We start from the raw sequence: 23,386 nt of genomic DNA, 5'->3' as shown, positions 1-23,386 counted from the left end.
TTAACAACATGGCGGCTGGTGAACCAACAACCGTCGCGTCGCTTTCAACACACGTAAGTGGAGTAATTTTTTTGCGAAGTGACAACTGAATAGTAGTTCCCTGTTTTACAATTATAATTAAATAATAAAGAGTGAATATTTAGCACGAAATAGGAAACTGTCGCCTTGTCCCATGCTTTGTTTACAGGGTCGAGAAAAAGGACGCCATTTTTAAAAGGGTGACCTTTTTTTCTCTAGCGCCTCTGCATTCGCGCGAAGCTGCAGGGCGCGTACTTGCTTGCGGTTGCTCGCCGCACTTCGGAACAATGGCAGCGAGGCGTCTACGAACGGTAGCCTGGATCGGTGGAGGCTCGATCGTCGCTGCCTATGGCTTTAATCACTTCAACGAGTACAGGCGAGCACCCGCCGTCGTCGTCGAAGCCGCGGATCCGAAGGACACGCCGACTCGGCCACACCTCCCTTTGCCGTCCCGCGCCGCGCAGCTCAAGAACCTGCGCGAGACGTCCGAATTCGATGTGCTCGTCATCGGCGGCGGAGCGACTGGTGCAGGAGTCGCGTTGGACTCGGTAACGCGGGGCCTCAAGACCGCTCTCGTGGAGACGTACGATTTCTCCGCCGGCACGAGCAGTCGGAGCACCAAGCTGATCCACGGCGGTGTGCGCTATCTCCAGAAGGCCATCATGAACTTAGACGTTGAACAGTACCGGATGGTGCGCGAAGCTCTTCAAGAGCGTGCAAACCTGCTCGCCATCGCGCCTCATCTGTCGAGTCCACTGCCCATAATGCTGCCCATCTACCGGTGGTGGCAGGTCCCCTACTACTGGGTCGGCATAAAGATGTACGACGTGGTCGCGGGAAAACAGTGCCTGAAAAAGAGCTACTTCCTCTCGGCCAAGCGGTGCCTCGAACTGTTTCCCATGCTCAAGAAGGAGCACCTTTGCGGCGGCCTCGTCTACTACGACGGTCAACACAACGACGCCCGCATGAACGTGAGCATCGCGCTTACGGCGGCGCGAAACGGGGCCAGCATCGCGAACCACACGACCGCCGTCGCGCTGCTGAAGAAAACTGGCGAGAACGGGAAGCAGGTCGTGTGCGGTGCGAGGATGAAGGACATGCTGACGGGCGAGGAGTTCGACGTGCGGGCGAAGTGCGTCGTTAACGCAACGGGACCGTTCACCGACACCATACGCCGTATGGACGACCCCAACTGCAAACCCATTTGCATGCCGAGTTCTGGAGTTCACATAATCTTGCCCGACTACTACAGTCCCGACAATATGGGCCTCTTAGATCCTGACACAAGCGACGGACGCGTCATCTTTTTCCTCCCTTGGGAAAATGCGACCATCGCTGGTACAACAGACAGACCTTGTCCAGTCACCCACAATCCGGCCCCTACGGAAGATGACATCATGTTTATCCTAAACGAAGTTCGTCACTACTTGAACCAAGATGTGGTTGTGCGCCGGGGCGATGTCCTCTCAGCGTGGGCGGGCATCAGGCCGCTAGTCGTCGACCTGAACAAGAGTGTGCCTGGAAAGACGGAGGCCATTGCAAGAAATCACATAATCTATGTTAGTGATTCAAACCTTGTTACTATTGCAGGAGGCAAATGGACCACATATCGTGTCATGGCTGAGCACACTATGGATGCAGCAATCAAAGCCTGTGGCCTCAAACCGCAGCAGAAATCTCAGACCCTGGGCTTCACCCTCGAGGGTGGTCACACGTGGACGCCAACAATGTACATCCGCCTTGTGCAGGACTTCGGGCTGGAACCAGCAGTTGCGAAACACCTGTCCAGGAGCTATGGTGACCGTGCAATCTCTGTTGCAAAGCTAGCTGCGCTCACAGGAAAGCGCTGGCCAGTCCTGGGACGGAGATTACACGAGGAGTTTCCGTACATCGAGGCAGAGGTGCGCTATGCAGTGCGAGAGTATGCTTGTACTGCCGTAGATGTGATTGGTCGCCGCATGCGGCTTTCGTTCCTCAATGTCCAAGCAGCCCACGAGTGTCTTCCAAGGGTCGTTGACATCATGGCCGAGGAGCTGCACTGGACCAAAGAGAACAAGGAGCGGGAACTGGCTAAGGCCAAAGAGTTCCTTGACATCGAGATGGGCGGTGATGTCAACAAGGAATCTCAGAAAAAAATCCCTATGACTTTCACGACATCTGAAGTGGACCAGTACATTCAGAAATTCCAGGCCATTGACAAGGACCGCAAAGGCTACATCAGCGTGGTTGATCTGCGTCGAAGCCTCAAGGCTGCGGGAGAGTCTGTGTCGGAGCTGCAGCTGCGAGAAATGCTGAACGAGGTGGACCTGAACAAGAATGGACAGATTGAACTTAGTGAGTACTTGGAATTGATGAATTCTATCAAGACGGGCTCTATCGCAGGAAGCCGGCTTGCCCAGGTTGTTGATGTGGAGTATTCAAGGACGCTGACCCCTGACAGAAGTGGGGGTGGTCTCTAAGGGGGTGCTGTTACTTGTAGTTTTGTTTTCCTTCATAATCTGGAACATTGCGTTGAAAAATAATCCCTGTCACTTCTCTTTCTCTCGCCATAAGCTATGTCGCTGCTACGTACACTTGTGAGAAGTGCACTGTTTGCCAACGTTGGTAGAGGCAGCTTTTGCCATATTCTTACTTGACCCATTCTCCTAGATGAGAGCAGCCTGCCAAAGGTCATATTGACAGCTTTCTTTCTTTTCTTTTTTTTTGGCTAGAACAATTTTTATTATATAGAGATTTCTGGTCCTTGTAGATGTGCTGCATTTCCTCTCCCATGCTGTGTTCATTAACCATACGATAAGTAGTTTTTCCAGCACCAGTATTCGTGTTGGATTGTGCTATGGAATGACAATGAGCCGTGTACGTCCATAATTAAACAAGGAGGCAGATTTCCACACCCGAGTGATATGAAGCACCTTTTTTCTGTCCCATTTCATGCATTTTGAGGTGCTTTGGTAAACCACATTCGTTTTTTTGTTTTCGTACTGCACATATTATTTACCTAGCGCTTTTTGAAATGTGAACATGTCACACGTTCTCCTGCAGCGTGTTGTGAGTTTGTTTAGGCATTTTACAATGTGATGTCCTTGTCAAATCTTTTAAAGCCACTTTGCTAGTGACACGATCTCTTGATTGACTTTGTGGCAGGATTCCTGCTGCACAGCTCCTGCTTTAAAGCCAAGACTTGCCATCCTTCTAAATGTGGAGAAGTTTGAAGCAACAGAAGTTAGACAACAGCCTCAGTACATGACCATTAACAGGTTCAATGGTGCGCAAAGTGGCTTAGAAGCTTTCACAATTAAGGCTATACCTACACTTTTGTCACTGGAAGTCCTCGCTGCTTTGCTTGATTCTTTCTACCCACTGTGATAATAAATATATGCTTCCATCATGGTAGCTTCAGCTGCATCACTCATTTGTGGCAGCATATGCGGATTGCGGATACGTCTGTTGCTTAGTGCGAAACATTGTTCTTTGTACATGTCAAAAATATATTAATCCAGATGGCATCTTATTTCTTTTCATGTACTGAGCGTAATGCCATTGTGATAGTCGCTAGTCGCAGAATGTGGTTTTTGCTTGTTGAATACAGAGTGGGGAGCGTCTGCTAGATCTGCTTTGCCTTGTTCTGATAACTTTTATTTGTTATAGTTGAGTTGTTTTTGTTGCACAAATTGCCACTTACTGAAATGGCAACTGTATTTACAGAATGCAATTGGAATGCTCTTGCACAGTCAAAATGTTTGTTGGATATGTATCCGCCACTCATGTTGAAACTTGAAGCCAGCATGCGAAGTGCTCATTCCTTTTAGGCTATGCACTCTTAACTCCAAACTGCATACAAGGCTGCAATGCCCTATGTGATGCCTCCCCTCTCCTCCCACTCTATTGGAGTGCTTATCAGACGTGACATGGAGCTTATGGTACTGAAGTATGTATCGACAAGAAGAGGATGTCCACAAGTTTCATGTGGAATGTGCAAGCACTCAATGTAAGACCTGTTTGCCACATGCAATATAACAAGTGCACGTCTGTCTGCATTTGCTGGAGCACAGACAGATTGGGCTGCTGCTAGACTTCGTCCTCGGAAAAGCACTCTGTCGTAGGGTGGGAATCTCTGTACCCAATTGTCACACTTCACATAGTGTACTCTTTTGAAATTGCATGCTTGGGAGTTGCTGCAGAATGATGGTGGACATTGTGGAATCAAGTTCAGTGATAGCATTTGCCTTCTCTCTTCCTGTAACTCCTCTTCACAGATGCAGTTTGCCATTTCCATGAGATGCAGTTACTCATTGAGTTAGTGTTCAAATTAAATAATGAAGCTACTAACTCATCACTACGTTGCATGGCACAATATTGAAAAGAATGTTTAGGAGATTCTGCCGGCACTGTATAATGTTTCACCACATCAAACCCACCAGCCGCGCCATTGTTCGCGATGATCAATGGCAGTTGTGACAATTTAGTCTCATTAGTGTTCATGCATTGTTGTGGTTATATCAGTCCTGACTGTCTGTGATTACTGCACACTCCTGTGGAATCACAAATTTCCTTTTCACCCATTCATATTGTTCCTTTACCACAGTGATGCTTTTGCTGTAGTGCACAAATGGTAGGCTATTCAATAAAGTTTACTATAAGCTTGCTGATGTCTGTACTGAAGTTCATTGGAAGAGCAGGAAGCACCTTTGGGAGCAGAGCCTCAGTGAGACATATTCAGGTTAGTGTGTGAAGGATAAAAAGTGGGATACAAACTGGCAAGAACTCGCATGGATCTCAGTTCGCTGCTGTCACAAGTCACAATTGGTTCCTAATGTGATTAGCTGCAGGACGAGTTTGTCCAGTGAAAATGCACGCAGCCAAAGCAGCACGGCGCTGAAACTTGAAATCATTTGTTTGAACACTTGCAGCAGGGGTTGTGGAGGCATATCTTACGTCTCCCTCATGATGCGGAATGCTCTTGCACATTTCTTTGTACACCACCTGAAAGAAATATTTACATGTAGTGAGCGAAATTTAAAAACATTCATCTTAATCCACTAAGAATCAGTGGAGTTCTAAGGTAATGTATTGCTTAAACAGATGCACTCGTATAAATATAATAATTAACTGCGTCAGCTCTATATGAGCTCTCTATTGCCACTTTTGAGCATGGTAATGTAATTGTCTAGGACGAATAAATTGTCATTTTACCATGGTAAAAAAAGAAATTGTATGTGCACATCCGATTAAGGGGCCAATTCTACCTGAAAATTTAGTTTTAACATATTTCTTGCGTCTTCAGGGGAAACAGATTCACAATCTTGCATTTTTTCACGAGTTTTGTTGCATCCTGGAACAGGGACTCCACGTCTTGATTCTCAACACTACCTAAGGTAAAGAGGCACAACAGGCTGTTTCAGGTGCAGTGTACATGGACTATGCCTAGTGATTGGCAAGTTTCCCTGATATAAGCCATTACTGACAAAAATTAAACAACCCATTGCATGGTAATTTTTATGCTGGCATTTTAAGAAATGCCAGAACATTGCTGCACCAGCTATTTTCTCTAGCACAGCTTGGACAAATTAATAAGGTAAATTTTGTAGCACAGGTTTAATCAGAAATATTTACTTTCCTGGTCATGGAGCATTATAATACATATTGCCTTGTGGTATCACTGTCAAATGAAATGGGAAATCTTTTGACGAAACCCCCCTCTGCTTCCCCTCTTTTGCACGGAACATAAAGCTTCAGGAGTTGAGCTCCGAAAGAGCCACATGGATGAAAGAGAAAGCTTGAATGTGAAAGCAAGGCGAGGGCTAGTGGCAGTCCGATGGGTGGGGGTGGGTTGAGGGGGGGGTCGTTATTCCCTGTCCCATGCACAGAACATTGCAGCCCCACTTATGGCGTACCTCTCCCTCATTCTGGATCCTGTTAACAACTGCTGAGTGGGGATCAGCGCTAAAAATTTCACACACAGAGATGGGATGAGCATGTGCATAAAATTTGGGAGGCATACTGTTGCTCCCAACTGGGCCTTGGTGCTGTCGAAGAGCTTCTCATTTCAGATACTTGATTCAATTGTCGACCACGCTGCACGGAAGAAAAGCATTCCGAAAATATTGCAACTTGCTTGTCTAGGAAATTATTAAGAACTCCTACCCCTTTTTTTCCCTTCTTTTTCTTTCCCATGTCTCTGACTTTCATTACGTTAATAAACTTTAGAAGAGCTTACTGTCAAGCTAGTTTGTACATGATGTTCAGAATGAAAACAGTCAAAAAACAGGACAAGAAAGAAAGACCTACAGAAAGCCCATTTGCGCAAGGCAAAATATATCAAGGATGGGAGTACTGGGCCAGGGACAGTAGTGTAACTAGGCCATCAGGCGCCTGGGGCCCATAGGTCTTCTGTCACCTCCCCCCCCCCCCCACACGGGTGTAGTCAGGAAGGCAAGGATATCAAAAATTCCCGGGGCGGGAGGGGGGGCGGGGGGGGTTGGTGTTTCAGCACCAACACAGCTGCCTCGGATACTGCGCATGTCCCTTCCCCCCTCTCCATCTCACTTTTGTTCCCAGAGATCGCGAATGCAGCTGTTTTATTTTCTGCACCAAAACACAGGGCACGGCACTGATAACTTGTGATTTCCGCATCTGCAGTAAGGTTTGGCAGCCAATACAGATGCGGCATCTTGGAACATATGGCTCACAAGTAACAAAACAATTTTATTAAAGTTTGAATTTGCGATTTTATAGGCAATATTGCATTTGCAAAATTGAAGCTCGACATACGTTGCCCAACAACAACTTTACAAAAATCGTCGTAGGTAATACAGCATGCAGTATTTTCGCTGGGGGCTGCCCTGAACCCCAACGAAAATTAAGTAGCATTTCAGTGATGCTGACCTCCACACCCTATTCGCGCATTCCAGATACGCTAGCGCCGCCGCGCGGATTTTTTCGGAACCCGGGAGGGGGTGATGGATTTCCCGCCCACGCGGTTTCTGCAGCTGTGTTGGCGTTTTGGTACTCTTTGATATGGGGAAAAAAAAAACAGTCGACGAGCGAAGAGCGACCGCATGTGCAGTGTGCCACAATGCACAAATCGTGCAATATTGGGAAAAGTATTGGGAACAGCACCACTTTCCAAAAGAAAAAAAAACGGGAAGTTGTGGGTGATCAAGCTCCGCATCGGGAAGCAAGTGAGCGAAGAAATAGTTATATGTAGCGAGAATTTCAACAAAAACTTCTTTTGGGGCCACCTTGGTGAGTGTACTTGACTGTTGCTCAATGATTTCATTTTATTTTTGTGGCGAGCTCTTACGAAAGCGGCTGAAGAGAAACGCTGTTCCTTCGCAAAATATCCCGCTGCGGTCCTACGAAGCAAGACTGAGACCATGGTGTAACTGAGACCTTGCGTTGGCCGAAGAAGGCCCTCTACAGATTCCCTAAGTAAATTTAAGTACACAGGTGTCATCGTTTATTAAGTTTTCTGCCTGCACTCGCGCTGTTTCGGCAAATACTCTGCGACGGTGCCTGACGCTGCGTCGCGAGCATTGCAAACTAGAGAACCTATTCCGCAACTGTTCGTAGTCGTTTTGTGTGAGGACGAAACAGGCGGTCTATGCACAAGGCGTTCGCTGATTTTTTTTTCTTTTGCTGTATTCAAAGGTGTGTAGCTGATCGGGGGTCGAGCGCACGTGTTTCTGATTTTGTAGTTTTGTTTGGTCTTAAAGTATTTCTTCTATAACAATGTTGCAAGAAACAAGGGCCAGGACTACGTACCTGAAGCGGTCATTGATGAAGAATGCGCATGCGAGCTTCCCTACAGCACGCGAAAACATTAATCGTGCTGTAAAACGGGGCGCGCTGGCACACGTCATAGTGTCACTCATATATTGTAAATCGGCACTACTGAAATGTTTACGTATTATCTGGCATCACTAACAAGCATTCCGTATATAAGCCGGTGCGTCGAGCCATATTTATCTCATCGTGAATGCACCCAACGTTTACCTTATGCAGCGGCATAAAGCGCATACTGCGCTTTGTTTACATCTGAGCGCTACCTATTAACTGCTTGGTGTCAATTCTTGTACATCGCGTATAGATTACGAAACGTAAGGGTACATAGTGACCTTTACGGCGCCGGTTACACTGCAGACTTGAACTTTTATAGTATGCGGCGGGCCTCTCAAGGCGCTTGTCTGCAGGCAGAGTTACTCGACCGGAACAGCCGCGCTTGTCGTCTTTCGTATTTCACACCATATTATATGGCCAGCGTTAAACGTAGCCTCTCCCTCTACAACACATCTCTGCGTTTCCTTAGCAATGTTAAGGATCGCGCTTAGAGATACCAGAGGCCCGTAAGCCTCCTGCTCCTGCAGATGCGCACGCTTTCGTATCGCCTCCATCACCTCTATCCCCGCCATATTGGAACGTTCTCCGCGCCACCTATAGGCGCTGGAAAGTGCGAATTAGAAAACGCCACCTGCTTCTTAGCTGCGTGGGTGCCAATGCTATGATAATTACAAGTTCTCCTCATTCTGATCCCCAAAGCCTTTCTTTATTTGCTGCTGTAGGCAAACATGATTATCTGGGCTGCAGTACTGCCACAAGGTTGGGAACAAAATGGAGCGTGCTTCGTGTCAATTCGTGGCATCACCATGCAAAAAAAAGAAAAATGAAAAGGAGAAGGCCGCCATCGAACCCGTGCCAGTGAAAGCTTGCGCTACTGTTGGTCTGCATTCACAATGAATAGAATAGAGGGTTTTACGTCACTGGTGCACTATTTCATATTTCTTTCGGTATTGCCATACCCGCAGTGCCAAAGTACTGCAGGCTCTAGCCGCTAGGACGATGTTGTTCAGAGAAGTTTTTGTTGAGTTAATATGACTTCGGGTTTTCAACTCACGAATTGCAACGTTTCCTCTATAATTCCTTATTAAACAGTTGTTTAATATATCCTACTTTAGGATAACGTGGGTATGGATGGAAACAACTTTATTTTAAATCCGGCAATTATTAACGACCCGGGCTCAGGTCTCCCATGAGGGGACCTTGAGGCCTTGCCTCGTCACGGCCTCTCGGTCCTGCTGGACTGCCCACACTTGTGTCTTGAGGTTGGAGCTGCGCAGAGTGGCGGCCCACTTCAACGCAAGAGCCTCTGGAGCTAGACTGTATGTTAGCAACGCATGAGCATCAGCACACTGCATGAGCATGAGTACACCGCATGAGCCTTTCTGCATGAAAGCACATGAAACGTTCTGCTAAGGCGAGCAGCTTAGCCACCACTTTGCAAATTAAATTTTTAGCCCGCACATTCGTTCAATTATTACGTAGGATGTTGATAAAGCTGCAGCCGAAAATTGTGCAGCGCTACACATCAGGTACATGAGCTCGGGCTGCTGGTTACCGGAGCATTCTCCAACATTTATGCCCAGTCAAGCCGGCAGAAAGAGGGGGGTTTCAGACATGTATGACAGCACCTTCCCCCCCCTCCCAACTGGCACCTGGCCCCCCCCTTACTACGCCACCGAGATTGGGGGGACGCGCATAAAAGGCATCAAGAATGAAATTGATGGATAATTATGAACATAGGAAGAGTGTCTCGTAACTGCCTGATTGCGCAACACCAGACGGCCATAGCCAGTTGCCTAGCTGAGGCTCACCTACCCTGTCATAGCACATGCTGCTTAATTGATTAGTTTTCAGAATAGATCAGTGCCAGGAGACACGACACTTCCAAATCTCTTGGAGCTACTAGCACTTATTTTACTGCGAATTAAGGATGCTGCGACTTTTACAGCGGCGTCTAAACAGGAAGCAGCCCTGCTTCGGACTGTATGACTCAATTCCCGAGTGTAATCAAATAACAATATACGTTGCATGAGGACTACAATACCATAACTGCAAGTTACTTCCAAACATTTATTCAAACAAATCGGACAGCAGGCCACTGAAAGCGAGCGAGATGTACTTGCATCATATGTTGTGGAAGTTCTAGTGCAAAGCTTCTTTCCTCAGTAGAGCCACCAACTGCTGGTCACTTCACGGGAACAAGAGCTGGCCCAATACTAGAATGTGAACATACAACTCCAAGTATTTATTAAAGCTTTCACCACCACCACCTCCGTATATATTGTTACAGGTGGGATGGGTTTGCTTACAAGATGATAGATGGTTAGCACAGGCAGCGGCCAGCTCTTTGCATGCACCTTTACTTTCTCTTCCTTTGGCTGTGTCACGCAGCGTGACAATTTCTCCGGGGGCAGACGAAGCTCTCCGAGATAGTTACATTGCCTGACAGTGGTACAGTTTGAGTAGGGCGACATTCACGACTTGCATTTTATCTGACTGCCGCGCCACTTGAACGAAGTCACTCTTGCAATGACGTATGTCATGTCACTCAAGCGTTTCAGTATGATGTATGGGCCGGTGTATCGTGATAGAAATTTTGTATACAGCCCCTTTTTCTGCACAGAGGTTCAAAGCCAAACAAAGTACCGAGGAGCAAATGTGATGAGCATATGTCATCATAACGAGCCTTGGCACGATCTTGAGAAGACACAGTCCGGAGGCGGGCCAGTCGAAGGGCTTCTTTGGCATGAAATAAAGTCTGGCCTATTAAAGAGTCATCATGTGGAGACCAGGGGAGGATGGTGTCGATGAAGCTTTGGGGGTTTTGAGCATACAGAAGAAAGGCGCATAAGATGTGACTTCACACTTGGCAGTATAGTAAGCGTACGTAACAAATGGTAAAATAGAGTCCTCATTTTTGTGATTTGTGGAGACACACATGGCAAGCACGTTCATCAGGGTACAATTGGTGCATTCAGTGAGGCCGTGTACTGTACGGGTGGCAAGTGGTCGAGTGCCACTAATCACATCTACACGAACATAGTAGTTCTTCAACATCCGCAGTAAAGTTCCGTCAATGATCACTAATCGCAATGTGTGGAGCACCGTGACAGAGAATCCCGGAGTGCAACAGAAAAGATGAAACATCAGCTTCTGTAGCCGGAACAAGTGCTGCTGTCTTAGTATACACAGGTAAAATAGTCCACACACAGAATAACCCAGTGACGTTCAGTAGTAGACTTGAGGAAGGGACCCAGCAAGTTGACAGCAACTTTTTCAAATAGCAAGGTCAGCGGCTTAACTGGCTGCAGGGAACATGCAGAAGGCGTTAACTGCTTATGGCATTGGCAAATTGGCATGCTACATGCTGCAAACACTGTCAGATTGAAACCACTTGCTTTTTTTTTCTTTTTTCTCCATGTGCTAAGTACAAGGGTGTAGGGCTGAGTTGAAAGAATTGGGAGACTTATAGACTGTTATGTGGTGAAACTATAGGCTGTTACGCAGCTGCCGGTTAATAAGGGGGGGTACCCCTTTCTCTGCTGTCTCTGTAAGTGGGGTCCACGTTGCCTAACTCTTAGGGTTTGGGGGCTGGGAATGCAGCCCCGTTAGCCCTCACCTCCACCCTTAACCCAGTGCTGCTATGGTGAATGAGAAATTGCCTATACGCACCTTGGTTGCCTTAGAAGTTAGAACTTATCCTGGCCACACTATTTCATGTGCAGTTTTAGCAGAAGGTCACTGTCATTAGTCATGGCTCTGCAGGTTTGAACATGGCACATTGATTAAGCTGCAGCTGCTATTGAGAAAGAACAATGGCCGCCCCAGTTGTGACCTACATGAAAGATCAGCAGTCAGTGTTTGTAGTGCAAGTGGAAAAGAGAACAAATGGACTGAAAGATATTCCTGGTGGTCTTTACGACAGTTTTTTTTTCTTCCGTCTTACTTTTCTTGCCACAACCCCTAACAGCAATGCACCAACCAGCATACTTTGAGAATATGAGCATGCAGCAATTCACTCTTTTGGTCTTACAGGCGTGAATGGTGCAGTTTTTATTCAATACTTGACGCACAGTGCATAGGAAGTGTTTTGTCATGAACAAGTGCATCATGTAGGACTTCAAAAAAGGTAGCTAGACTGTCACCCAATATCAGGAGGAGTTGGGTAAACATCGTAGACAGATGACAACATTGAGAATGCATGTGACCCGTTTCTGTTGGATCCTGCTTGCGACAAAACGTACAGAAAAGCAGCATGCTAATGTTGAAGTTATGTCTGTCTTTTATGAAATTTGGTTTCCATGAAATATTGAGGTGCGTGAGTGTGGGTACCCTTGAATCACCATTGTAAATCTCCTGTGGAGTTCATAAACACATAGAAATACTTGGAAACTACAGAGCCAAATGATAGGGAAATGCAACACAACATGCAGCTGCCAATAGGAGTGGCTCATGTCTACCATTGTCACATTGCATAATACAGTAACTTAAGCCCTTGACATACCTCACTTGAACTCCCCCCCACCCCCCTCATGCCTAAAATGCATGAGCTGCCTGTTTGAGCAGTTTAATAAATTCCACAGTAGACTTGAATGCAAGCATCGCATGAAAATGCTTGTGACTGCATGGCAACATTTAGGTACAAGCTAAAGTCAAGCTAACCTGTCTGATCAGCTTGTCTGATGTTTCTACCAAATCTTACTTTTCTGATATAGCAGTAAAACATTATTTTGCTGAGAATGAGCTCTTCTTCATTGACTAGTTCAGTCACAAAGTTGAAACATATAAAAAAAAGAAGGAACATGCATGCTTTACCACTTGTGGAGAAAGAAAAAGCTGCTTGACATCATCAAATTTAACACCACAAGGAAGTGTTTCAACAAAAACAGAAAATACAGACGGCCGCACAAGTGGACTTCAGCTGTCATGACCTTTCTCGCACCAAAATATGTTCGCCATTTTCACTTTCTTTGAGAGTATCAGCAGAAGCTGAATATCCGAAAGATCTCTAAACGCTCTCTATTGTTACAGCCCCATAATAAGCTGGTATTTAGGCTTAGAGGTACTGCGGTCAAGGCAGTTATGCACACCTCAAGCACTGTTACTATTGTAAGACAAGCAAACATTCTTTTGACAAAAAGAATGTAATCAAGTTGAATTTTACATATCGCCCAGCTAATTTTCTGTGCCATTACTGCTAAGTGCCTCCAAGCATTCGCTGAAAACAAACTACACAAATATATAGGAGCGATATATTTGCTTTCTTTTTGAATGAGTCGATTTGAGCAAGACGCATCTTGCTTCATAGAAACTTGTCCACTTATCAATTTAATAGATCGCAGCAATCATCATATAGGCTAACGCTGCTGTTTCCCAAGGACAATGACAAAGATGCTGAAGGTGAAAGACCAACACAAAGAAGACCGTGGTACCAGAGTGATGAGCGACATAAAGAAGAGACAGACACACAAAAGTCGAATGGGGCAAGAGTCAGATTTTATTGAAGCATAACAACTTCTATAGGCTTGCTGGTGTCAGAGAGTGCAGCAGCAGTGATAACTGTACTAGGCTCTTGCCATACCCTCTTGGAATAAGGAGGTCACTGTAACAAATGGCATATCAAAACAATACAACAGGCTTTTGTTAATTTGACAAGGGTTATTCATTTTTTTGGCTAATTCAATCTCCACCGAAGGTACCGACTGGTGCTCATGCATTTCTAGGGGCACAAACTATCGTTATTTCAATCCTGAAATTGGAATAGACCGGATAATTCAAACTTAACCAGTTGGCATGTGTGTGCCCGACCCCTATAGCGACCCCTGTACTGGCAGCAACTGTTTTGGCAGAGCTTAGGAAACAGTGAATGCAATGAACACACGTCATCCCCCATCAAAAACACCTATTTTCTGTTGCCCAGGGAAGATTTTCAAGCAATAATGGTACTAATTTCTGATTACAGTGCTCACCAAATTTTAATGCAGCTGTCTTGTTTTCAAGAAGATTGAGCCAAAAACCATGCTCATATGTATGGTGTATATGATGTGTTTCCAGCTTCAGAATCGTTTCTGGTGTTTGCTGCCAGTAAAAGCATTGCCTTCAAGATCTTGGGGGTATTATGTAATTGTCCACCTAGTCGACTGTCCGTTTCGGCCGCTGCTGATTGGCTGGAGCTGAACCAGCGACAATACTTTGGGCACCAGTTTCCTTCTCGCTGGTATCTCAGCCCAGCCAATTAGCACTTCAGAAGCAGCCGAAATTGACATGTCCACTAGGTGGACACTTACAGAATTCCCCCCTAGTTTGTTATTTAAGAAAGCTGTCACTGGGGTGTGAATTTTGGCACCACCTATACAAAAGTGTGCACTATTGTGGACAAATGAAATGCAAATGCGATATTGTGACGCAGCTAGGGCAGCAATTGGCGAGTTGGGAGTGCGACTTTGCACTAATCTTTAAAAAATAACTAAATTCAGGGGCTTTACATGCCAAACCATGATATTACTACGAAGCATGCTGTGATGGATTAATTTTGACCGCCTGGAGTTCTTTAACGGCCCTCAAACACTTTCTGAACATTGTAACAGAATGTTGCTGATCTGTAAAAGAGGCTCCTGTGAACATGCAGCAGGCAATTTACAATTTTGTGTCAAAAGCAGCGAAAAATCCCTTGCTCTCGCTTCTGCAATGTTGTCATGAAGTGTCATCGCAAGCAGCTGGACCCACCAACAGCTGTTGGCCGATTTCATGATCGCAAGAACATTTTTGGTAAAACTATAATCTGTAATTTTGAGGTAAATAAATTATACATATACTGTGGACTTTTAATTCGACTCCACTTAAATCAGCTTTTCGGTTAATTCGATCTCGACCAAAAGTCCCGGCTGGTGCCCATGCATTTCTATGGGACAAACTTTCGTTATTTCAATCCTAAAATTGGCCTTCGTTGTATAATTAGAACTTGATCAGCCATCATGCGCTCGCCTCACCTCTATGGTGACCCCAATAGCAACCCCTTTACTGGCAACGTCTGTCTCTGCTAGGACAATGAATGTGTAGAACACGTCACCTACCATGGAAAATGTCAGTTTTCAGCCTGTCCTAAGAATATTTGCAAGCACACCGCAATGCCCCATTACATTATTTACCCAGTCTAATACGTGCCTTCACCCCCCATCAAGAAAATTTAACCATGAACTGCTTTTGCAGCGTAACAATGCTGTATTGCAGCAAAGCCGACTTTAAAAATCGTAATCCATGCGGCAAAACTGACTTTTGGAAATCAGCAGCCACTGTGTGCAACACATATTAGACCCCTGCCCATTTTTCTTGCTAAAGAATCCGGTGCGTGTGAGATTTCTACTTTGTTTAGGAGCTTTAATGTCATCCCTACATTTGTTTTCTACGTTAGACACATGAAAAGCAGGCACACATTTGATTTGAGGGTGTGTTAAAATTGGGCACATAATGCCAAATCAATCGGTGTGTTTTCACATTTTTTTCTGCACCTTGTTTAATTTGACCCATTGGTTAATTCGATCAATTTAGTCAGTCCCACCAAAGTTGGATTAACAGAAGTTGACTGTATATGCCTGCGATATCATAAAGACAGATCATGCCAATGCTTGCACTGCCAGTGTACACACGAAGACTGCTCATAGCCGCGTCTACTGCGCATGGCCTCCGAGATGGAAGCGGCATTCTATATAGTCTACCACAGCTGCCCCAGAGTGCCATGATGAGCATTTTGCCGCCAACGTAACAGACTACTCAGGTATAACAGACTACTCAGTTCTAGGCGAAGTAGGCTGACGTATGTTCTTGGGGCTCATGTCAAAAACATTTCAGATGGCATGGCCCCTTTCAATACATAAAGTGTGCTTCCGTAAAACAAAATTGCGGCAAAACCCATCTCATGACACCTGTCGACGGCAATGCGCTAGCATTGAATCAATATAGCGACACAACGTATTGGCACTGTCGAATCAAGTTATGTATGAGACGCGTACTGCAGTGGCACTTTTTTCTGTGCTTCTCTAAGAACACTTGGTGCCATCTAGCACTGCTGCTACAAAGCCTGCATGTGGCCTCCGAAATTCATGGTGTGCTGGTGGGTGTGAACGCCGAGAAACGCGTCATGCGGCAACCGGGCTTCCCCATCACGCTCCTTTCTGGACTTGCTGCGCCATCTAGTGGCACTTCCTAGAAGTCTGCGTGTGGCCTCCCAGACGAGAAGTGTAGCACGCTAGTTCCTTCAAATGCAAAGAATTGTTCCCATGCTTGCTGCACACTGAATAACACATACTCCGTGACCCAAGTTGACGAGATGTTCACTGAAGAGCCGCACATGCCCAGTGCATTCATGGCACGGCTCACTAAAGCAATGGGGTGAAAGGTGTTCAGTGAAAAGTGGCACACTCCCAGAGCACTTGTGGCACAGCCTGTTAATGTGTCGAGTTTCTGTCCTTGAGAAACCCTTGCGAGGTGTGTTCGATTCCGCTCAGCCTCGGAGAAATTTAAGGGATGTTTTTTTGCCCTGTTGGAGCAACACATTTCCACTGGCACATACCTAGTTAGCCAAGTTGGTGTCAAAAGCGTTCATTGAAGAGTGGCACACACCCACTGGCACATACCCAGTGACCCAAGTTGGCATCAAAGTGGTTCACACTGCAGACTAGCACAGACGAAGTGGTGCGTACCCGGTACTCCAAGTTGGTGCCAAAGAGATTCTTCGAACAGTGGTACCTATGCAGTCCCGCATCTACACTGACCCATGTCGGCGTGAAAGAGGTTCGTTGAAAAGTGGCACGTGTGTACACATTGCTACATGCCCAGTGACCCAAGATGGTTGGTTTCGAACCATGCTACCTTAGCACAGCAGCCCAATGCACTACCCATTCGACCACGGACTACCCAGCGACACAGGTAGACAGGAAAACAGTTAGATACAAACATACTATATAGATACACAGCCCCTGGAAAGCGCATGATGTACCCTATGAACGATAACACATTAAAAACAAAAACTGATTAATGGAGCGTTGCATTGACTTGCAACGTTTTCCATAGTCTCCAAATTGCTTCAACAACTTAAATCCAATCTGAACGTCATCAATGTATACCGAATGAAATATACTATGCGGTATTGATGAACGCAAGGAATTCATTTTTATGATAAAAAGCAGCTGAGCATGCCACCTTGTGGTAGGTACCCCAGTTTCCTGTATACATGGTCTTGAAAGAACATTACAGATTCTAACACGGAATGTGCGATTTGATAAATAACTTTCGATTACATTAAGCATTTTATCGCAGAAGCCCACTTCCATTAGGTCACGTAGTAATGCATATCGCCACATTGTATCGTAAGCCTTTTCGATGTCTAAGAACCTTGGTCATGGACAGGATCCAGCATCTTCAAGACGCTAGCAGTAGTCGATTGATAAACTATGGCCCCGTAACCTAAGCATGTTCGAATGAGGCTCTTGTAAAGGTTCACAATGCACTTCTATCACTACCCCATGTTGTGTGCGACAGAATTTTAAGAATGTTCATGGTTTTTACGCATTTCTTTCTAAGGTACTCCAGGTGTGAAATAAAGGTTAATTTTATGTCTAAAATTATGCCTAAAGATTTGTGCTCTGTGCTCACAGGTATGTGTAGCCCCTGAAGTTCTACATCAGGATTTGCTACGAGGCCTCTCTTTTGTGTGAAAAGAACACAGGAGCTTAAAGCCATCTTCATTCACCCACTGAGACACCTTCTTTAGACAAAGCTGTACTTCTCGCTCACAGATAGCTAGAATACATGACTTAAATGCAATCTGAACGTCATCAACGTATACCGAATGCGGTATACGTTGATGACGGTATTGATGCGGTATCGATGAACACAAAGAATTCATTTTTATGATAAAAAGTGTGCAGCTAAGCACACCACTTTGCGGTACCCATTTCCTGTATAAATGGTCTATAAAGAACATTACTGATTCTAACATGGAATGTGCGATTTGATAAATAACTTTCGATTACATTAAGCATTCTTTTTGCGGAAGCCCATTTCCGTTAGGTCACGTAGTATTCCATATCGCCGCATTGTACCGTAAGCCTTTTCCATGTCTAAGAATATGGAAAGACAGAACTGATTGTGCATGAAGCGCCGCAAATGTATGCTTCAATGCGAATGAGGCGGTTTGTCCTCGATCGGCCTTCCCTAAAACCACACTGATATGAGTCAAGGAGCTTGTTTGATTTAAGGAAGTGTAAAAGCCAGCGATTTATCATTTTTTCAAAGCATATACATAAACAACTTGTGAGTGCTAGGGGCCGGTAGCTTGCCCCAGAGGACAGATCTTTATCTTGTTTCCTCTTTCCATGCCAGTGAAATTTCCCTGTTGGCCAGATAGTATTGAAAACAGACAACAGAGCCACCTGCATGTCAAAGTGAAGATGTTTTACCATTATATACATGACTCTATCAGCTCCTGGTGCAAATTTCGAACAGCCATTCAGAGAAGCTCTGACCTTGGCAATGCTAAAAGGATGGTTGTACACTTCAGTTCCACAACATTTACGGTTCAGTGCCTTACTTTCTGCTGTCCAAGTTTCTGGAATGACCGCGAGTAGTTTGCAGGGCTAGACACACACTCGAAATGCTGTCCGAGAGTATTTGCCTGGTCTTGAAGAGGAATGAGCCTTTGATAGAACACATTCTCTCATTGTTGCTTTGTGAATATCTTATGCTGATAGAAGTTTAAGTTGTTAAGAAAAATTGCACAGCAAGCAATGCAAGCAATGCCAGATTCATCCTTGAGAGGAAGCTGTGATAATGCATCTGTAGCGCTGAGAGCCTTCCTTTCTCTATATATCTATTCATATAGATGAGCTGCAAGCAGCAGTATCCCGCGCTATGTTCACACAGCTGAGAGTGCTGAAATTCTCTTGTGCCTAAGCCTGAGAGCCTTCCTTTCTCTATATATCTATTCATATAGATGAGCTGCAAGCAGCAGTATCCCGCGCTATGTTCACGCAGCTGAGAGTGCCGAAATTCTCTTGTGCCTAAGCAGGCCATTTGGTGATAGATGATGGGCATATCTAGTACAGTCAAATCTCGATATATTGAACACAGATATATCGAATTATTGCACATATCCAACACTTTCTGCATCACCTGAAAAATTGCATGCATTTCTTTATTTTTATTTTGAACGGGGTAAGACATAAAATAAAGATATCAAACACCGCCAACCCATACCACACACACTCTGTTGACAGGCGGCGAGTTTTCCTGCAACACCCTTGAAGATAACAGTGGTGCAATAGGCGTTCCAGACTGCTGCGCACTGTAGCTGCACACATCGATTTCACTTAGGGCGCCAACTCAACAAAGCGGCGCACGCACATGGCGGTTTGGCAAGTTCGACAATGTCAACAGCGCATTGCATTTGCCACACCCGATGCTGTGTCCTGCGCCTGACGTGCCTCACGAGGAATGGCAGTTTGCATACACAGACCTGTGATAGCGCGTTTGCTGGGCTCACTCATAGACAGCTTGACAAAGGCCAATTCATGCTCTGTTATTGACAGTGTTTCAAAATGCTTTGATTGACGGACGTGGAGATCGCAGCGGAAGTAGCTGCGGAGGATGATCCCGCAAGCGCTGATGGCACAGCATTTCCATCCCTGTCGCAGCACCCTCAGCCTACTTTATGTTGTTTTGCGCCTCGGCTAGAGAAAGCACCGTGCCACTCGGCCTTCTCAACTCTATTCTAGTACAGCGAAATCTCGTTAAACCGTAGTTGGCCGGAGCTCAGAAAAAGTATGTACTTTAAATCTCATGCCGTGACAGCATAGCAGCGGTGACAGCAGCCTCAAACTCCCTTAAGCTGCAAGCTAGATTTTCCGCCACCACCCACTTATCAGCAAACACCTGCATGAGGCTGACGTAACGTGCAGCTTCTGTCACTGTCAAGCCTGAATCACTCGTGCCATCACTTTCCATGTCGTCCTCGCTACTGTCGTTAGGTGACACTTCGTCAATAACAGAGGCAACGATGGCGAAAAGTCGAACTTCGAAAAGCTGAACCTCGTAGTCGACCTCTTTTCACGGTCCCAGCAGCACTGCCGAGCATCTCCTCCTTTGCATTCCAAATGCCACACACCGTAGTCAACAGTGGATCCCTCTCGCGTGCCAGCGCCGACTTTGTGCCATGTTCAATAGCACAAACGATGCCCAATCTTCCTTTTATGCTTGGCACCCAGATTTTTCTCCAGCTTTGGCATGACGCAAGTACTAGCTTGCATGATGCCACAACACAGGCCCCTACATGCCAGCAATAACGCTCTCTGGCTCGGAGCCGAAATGATGCTGGTGTTTATGTGGCTTTTCTCTTCCAAGCACCCTCTGCGTTTTGCGCTTGGAGACCGGTCTGATCTTCGAGGCTCATTTTTCTGCCTGGCTGACCTACCACCATGATTGCGCTATGAAAAGTGCAAACATGTGTTAACCGATACGTACGCGATAAGCTGGTATGGATTATGCGGATAGAAAACGTACTATGTTCAATGGCCACTGAGTTGGGGATATGACTTTACTACTTGTAAAACGACACTACTGTTTAAGCGGGTATCACCGTGCTGTTCAATATATGGAGGTTCGACGGTAGTGAACTCTTCTTCATAACCACTTCAGGCGTCATGTATACATTTGTGAATGCGTCCTGTTATTGCTGGTTCTGTCAAGTTGTGTCCAAGAAAAAGCAGCAGACATTGATATTCAGGTGCGTTGAATGCCCTGCATGCTCGAAGTGCCTTCATTTCCCTTCCAATGTGCTCCATACTGCTGTAGACAACCACTTTGCTCGTACCATGTTTGACGGGATGTTCGTCATGCTGCATACCAGCAGCAGTATATAAAAAATAACCTTTCTGTTCATATCGCATGCAGTCAAGAATGAAATTGTGCATGTGTTTCAGGCATGTGATTCGATTTCTTCATGCAAAAACTGAGCATTCATGATCCTGCAATAATGAGATAATTAAATGCTCTCTAATTATAGTGACTCTTAAGGAAATGCACAAAGCACCATCCTACCGCCTTGTCTTTCTTGCTGTGGCATGTTGGGTGCCTTCGAATGATGCTGTGTCAATTTGATACATTTATAGGCAGTCCTTCGTAGTTTGCACCTGAAAAACGTACTGACAGGTAAAATGCCCAAACTAAAGTCACAAAAATTCGGCTGATTGAAGTGTAGATGATATCTACATAACGCAAACCATTGCATGAATCGTTGCAGCATGAAATGCTGTCGTGTGCCCAGCTGGTGGAGCCCGAGCATCCCGGGACACACACAGTAATTCTTGCGGCTTTGCCATGCATATGTTTGCACTCCTCGAGTTCGGCCTGGGTCAGCTGCTTCTTCGGGTGAGGCATATTGTCAGGAACTTCCAACGTGCCCATTCGGCGAGTACTGTTGCGGCACCAGATGCCGACACGTGTCGAGCTGGTGGCGCGCAAGCCGCCCAAGACGCCCTTCGTGGTTTTCCTAATGCATACTGTTACATGATGGTGACGAGAAACCGAAACGAAATCAAGCTGATGAGCAACAGCAGCATACGATGCTGCCAGAGCGAAACATGATGCTCGCTTTGTGCCACCTGCAGCAAGGAACAGTGACGCATTCGGCTTATTGCCTATTAAAAGCATGCGGTACACTACCAACGGCACTACGTTCCACATGCAGTGATGCAGATAGGTTAAGGCGTTTATCAACATAACATTGGCAGCAATAGCTGTGAATGTGACAACCCATGAGGTGATCTGCCGATACCGGGAGAGGAAACCAAATGCATGTTAGCATTTTCATTTGACATATGCAAGTGAATACCGCAGGGAAGCTGCCATGGCGGGCTCCTACTACTCTCAATTGTGCATGCCTTGCTCCTTTTCTTGTTCACATGGGACAGCGCAGACTGAAAATGTGTCATACGATTGCAGTTTGACAATGTGCTGTACGTTGGTGCCAAAACATGTTGTCCAGGAATATATTAACCGTAAAAGGAAGGTGCAACTGTATTGGGCCACTTTTTGTGTTCTCAATCGCAAACATTAGAACTAGGAAATCGTAGGAAACGAGATCGCATCAGTAAGATTCTACTGTATTGCGTAAACAACCTGCTTTTCTAACAACCAACTTGAGCACACGGAAGTGCGAGAGAAAATTGAAGATTTCGTTTTCATTTATCTATGCACTGTAATACACGAGAACGTAGCTCATGTGCTTTGGAAAAAACTTCACGAAAAAACATACTAACTGGGAAAACGTACGACCTGAAGTAACAAAAAAAATCTGACAGACTCAACTATTGGTGACAAATACGTAATGCAAAGCATCACGCGGATCATTGCGGCATGCTGGTGCCGCGTTAAGCTGTTGGTGCTCTGGCGGCCCGAGGTGCGTTTTGCTGTTTTCGTATTGCACGGCGCTTTAAGAAGGCGACGGGAAACGGAAACAAAATCGAGCTGGTGGGCGATGATGGATGCCGCCGAAGCAAAATGTGAAGCCCACATCGCACCGCCTGCAGCAGGGAACAGCGGCACAGTTGGATTCTCGGATACTAAAAGCATGCAGCACGCCACCAATGGCACTGTTCACCACGCACTGTAAACAGATAGGTGAAGATGCTTATCACGATAGGTTTGGCGGCGATAGCTGTGAATGCGGTGTGTGACAACCCGAGCGATTTGCTAGTATACCGGAATAAGAAACAGTGCGCGCCGTCGTTTTCACATAACACAGGTGGCTATATACCATTTTCGATTGCGCACGCCTTGCATCCTTTCTTGCTCACACAGGATCTAGCGGGCAGAAAACATATACTATTGCAGTCTGCAGCAGGGAACGGCGGCGCATTTCAGTTATCACCTATTAAAAGCGTGTGCTACGCTTCTGATAGCTCTGCACGCTGCAAAACAGATGGCGAAGATGCTTATCGCAATAGGATTGGTGGTGACAGCTGTGAATGCTGCATGCGATGACCAGAGAGATTTGCTGGTACCGAAATGAGAAACTGAGTGCGCGCCAGCATTTTCATGTGAGACGGGCGGGCAAATACTGTGGTGGAGCTGCCACAGTGGGCACCTATATATTGTTCTTGACCGCACGTGCCTCGCACATCTTCTTTACATGCGACCCAGCGGCTGGGAAACGTATCACACAATCGGAGTTGGGCAACGTTTTAAACGTTGGTGCCAAAAAATCTCGTTTTCTGAGAACGTATGTACTGGTAAAAATTTGCATAATTCTTTTGGGTCATTTCTTGTGTTTTTGATTGCAAACATTGGTGCTGGGAAAATGCACGTAATGGGAACATATCAACGACGTTCTACTGTATCTTTGCCTTGTAACCTCCTTTTTGCTTATCAGACATCTATTTTACTTACACACAAAGATGGGTCAGCATTCAGTTATAGATGCCCTCCATATTAGAAAACAAAAGTGCATCAGCATCCATTAGCTTTCTGTACACTA

At 45.8% G+C, this 23,386-nt stretch overlaps 1 protein-coding gene across 1 annotated transcript; it reads left to right on the top strand.

The window, feature by feature from the left end:
- Window positions 1-196: 196 nt before the first annotated feature.
- Gpo1 (glycerophosphate oxidase 1) lies at window positions 197-4,663 on the top strand. Its single transcript, XM_065435878.1, has one exon. The coding sequence runs from the start codon at window positions 306-308 to the stop codon at window positions 2,475-2,477; it is 2,172 nt and encodes a 723-aa protein (XP_065291950.1). The 5' UTR covers window positions 197-305; the 3' UTR covers window positions 2,478-4,663.
- Window positions 4,664-23,386: the final 18,723 nt, after the last annotated feature.

This window comes from Dermacentor albipictus, chromosome 3 (assembly GCF_038994185.2).
Source record: "Dermacentor albipictus isolate Rhodes 1998 colony chromosome 3, USDA_Dalb.pri_finalv2, whole genome shotgun sequence".
Taxonomy (NCBI): Eukaryota; Metazoa; Arthropoda; class Arachnida; order Ixodida; family Ixodidae; genus Dermacentor; species Dermacentor albipictus.
The sequence above is the reverse complement of the archived record's forward strand: the minus strand, read 5'-3'. Positions and strand labels throughout refer to the sequence as shown.

What these genes read in the sequence shown, in the direction of transcription:
- Gpo1 (XM_065435878.1), top strand. Translation starts at nt 306, where the DNA reads ATGGCAGCGAGGCGTCTACGAACGGTAGCCTGGATCGGTGGAGGCTCG.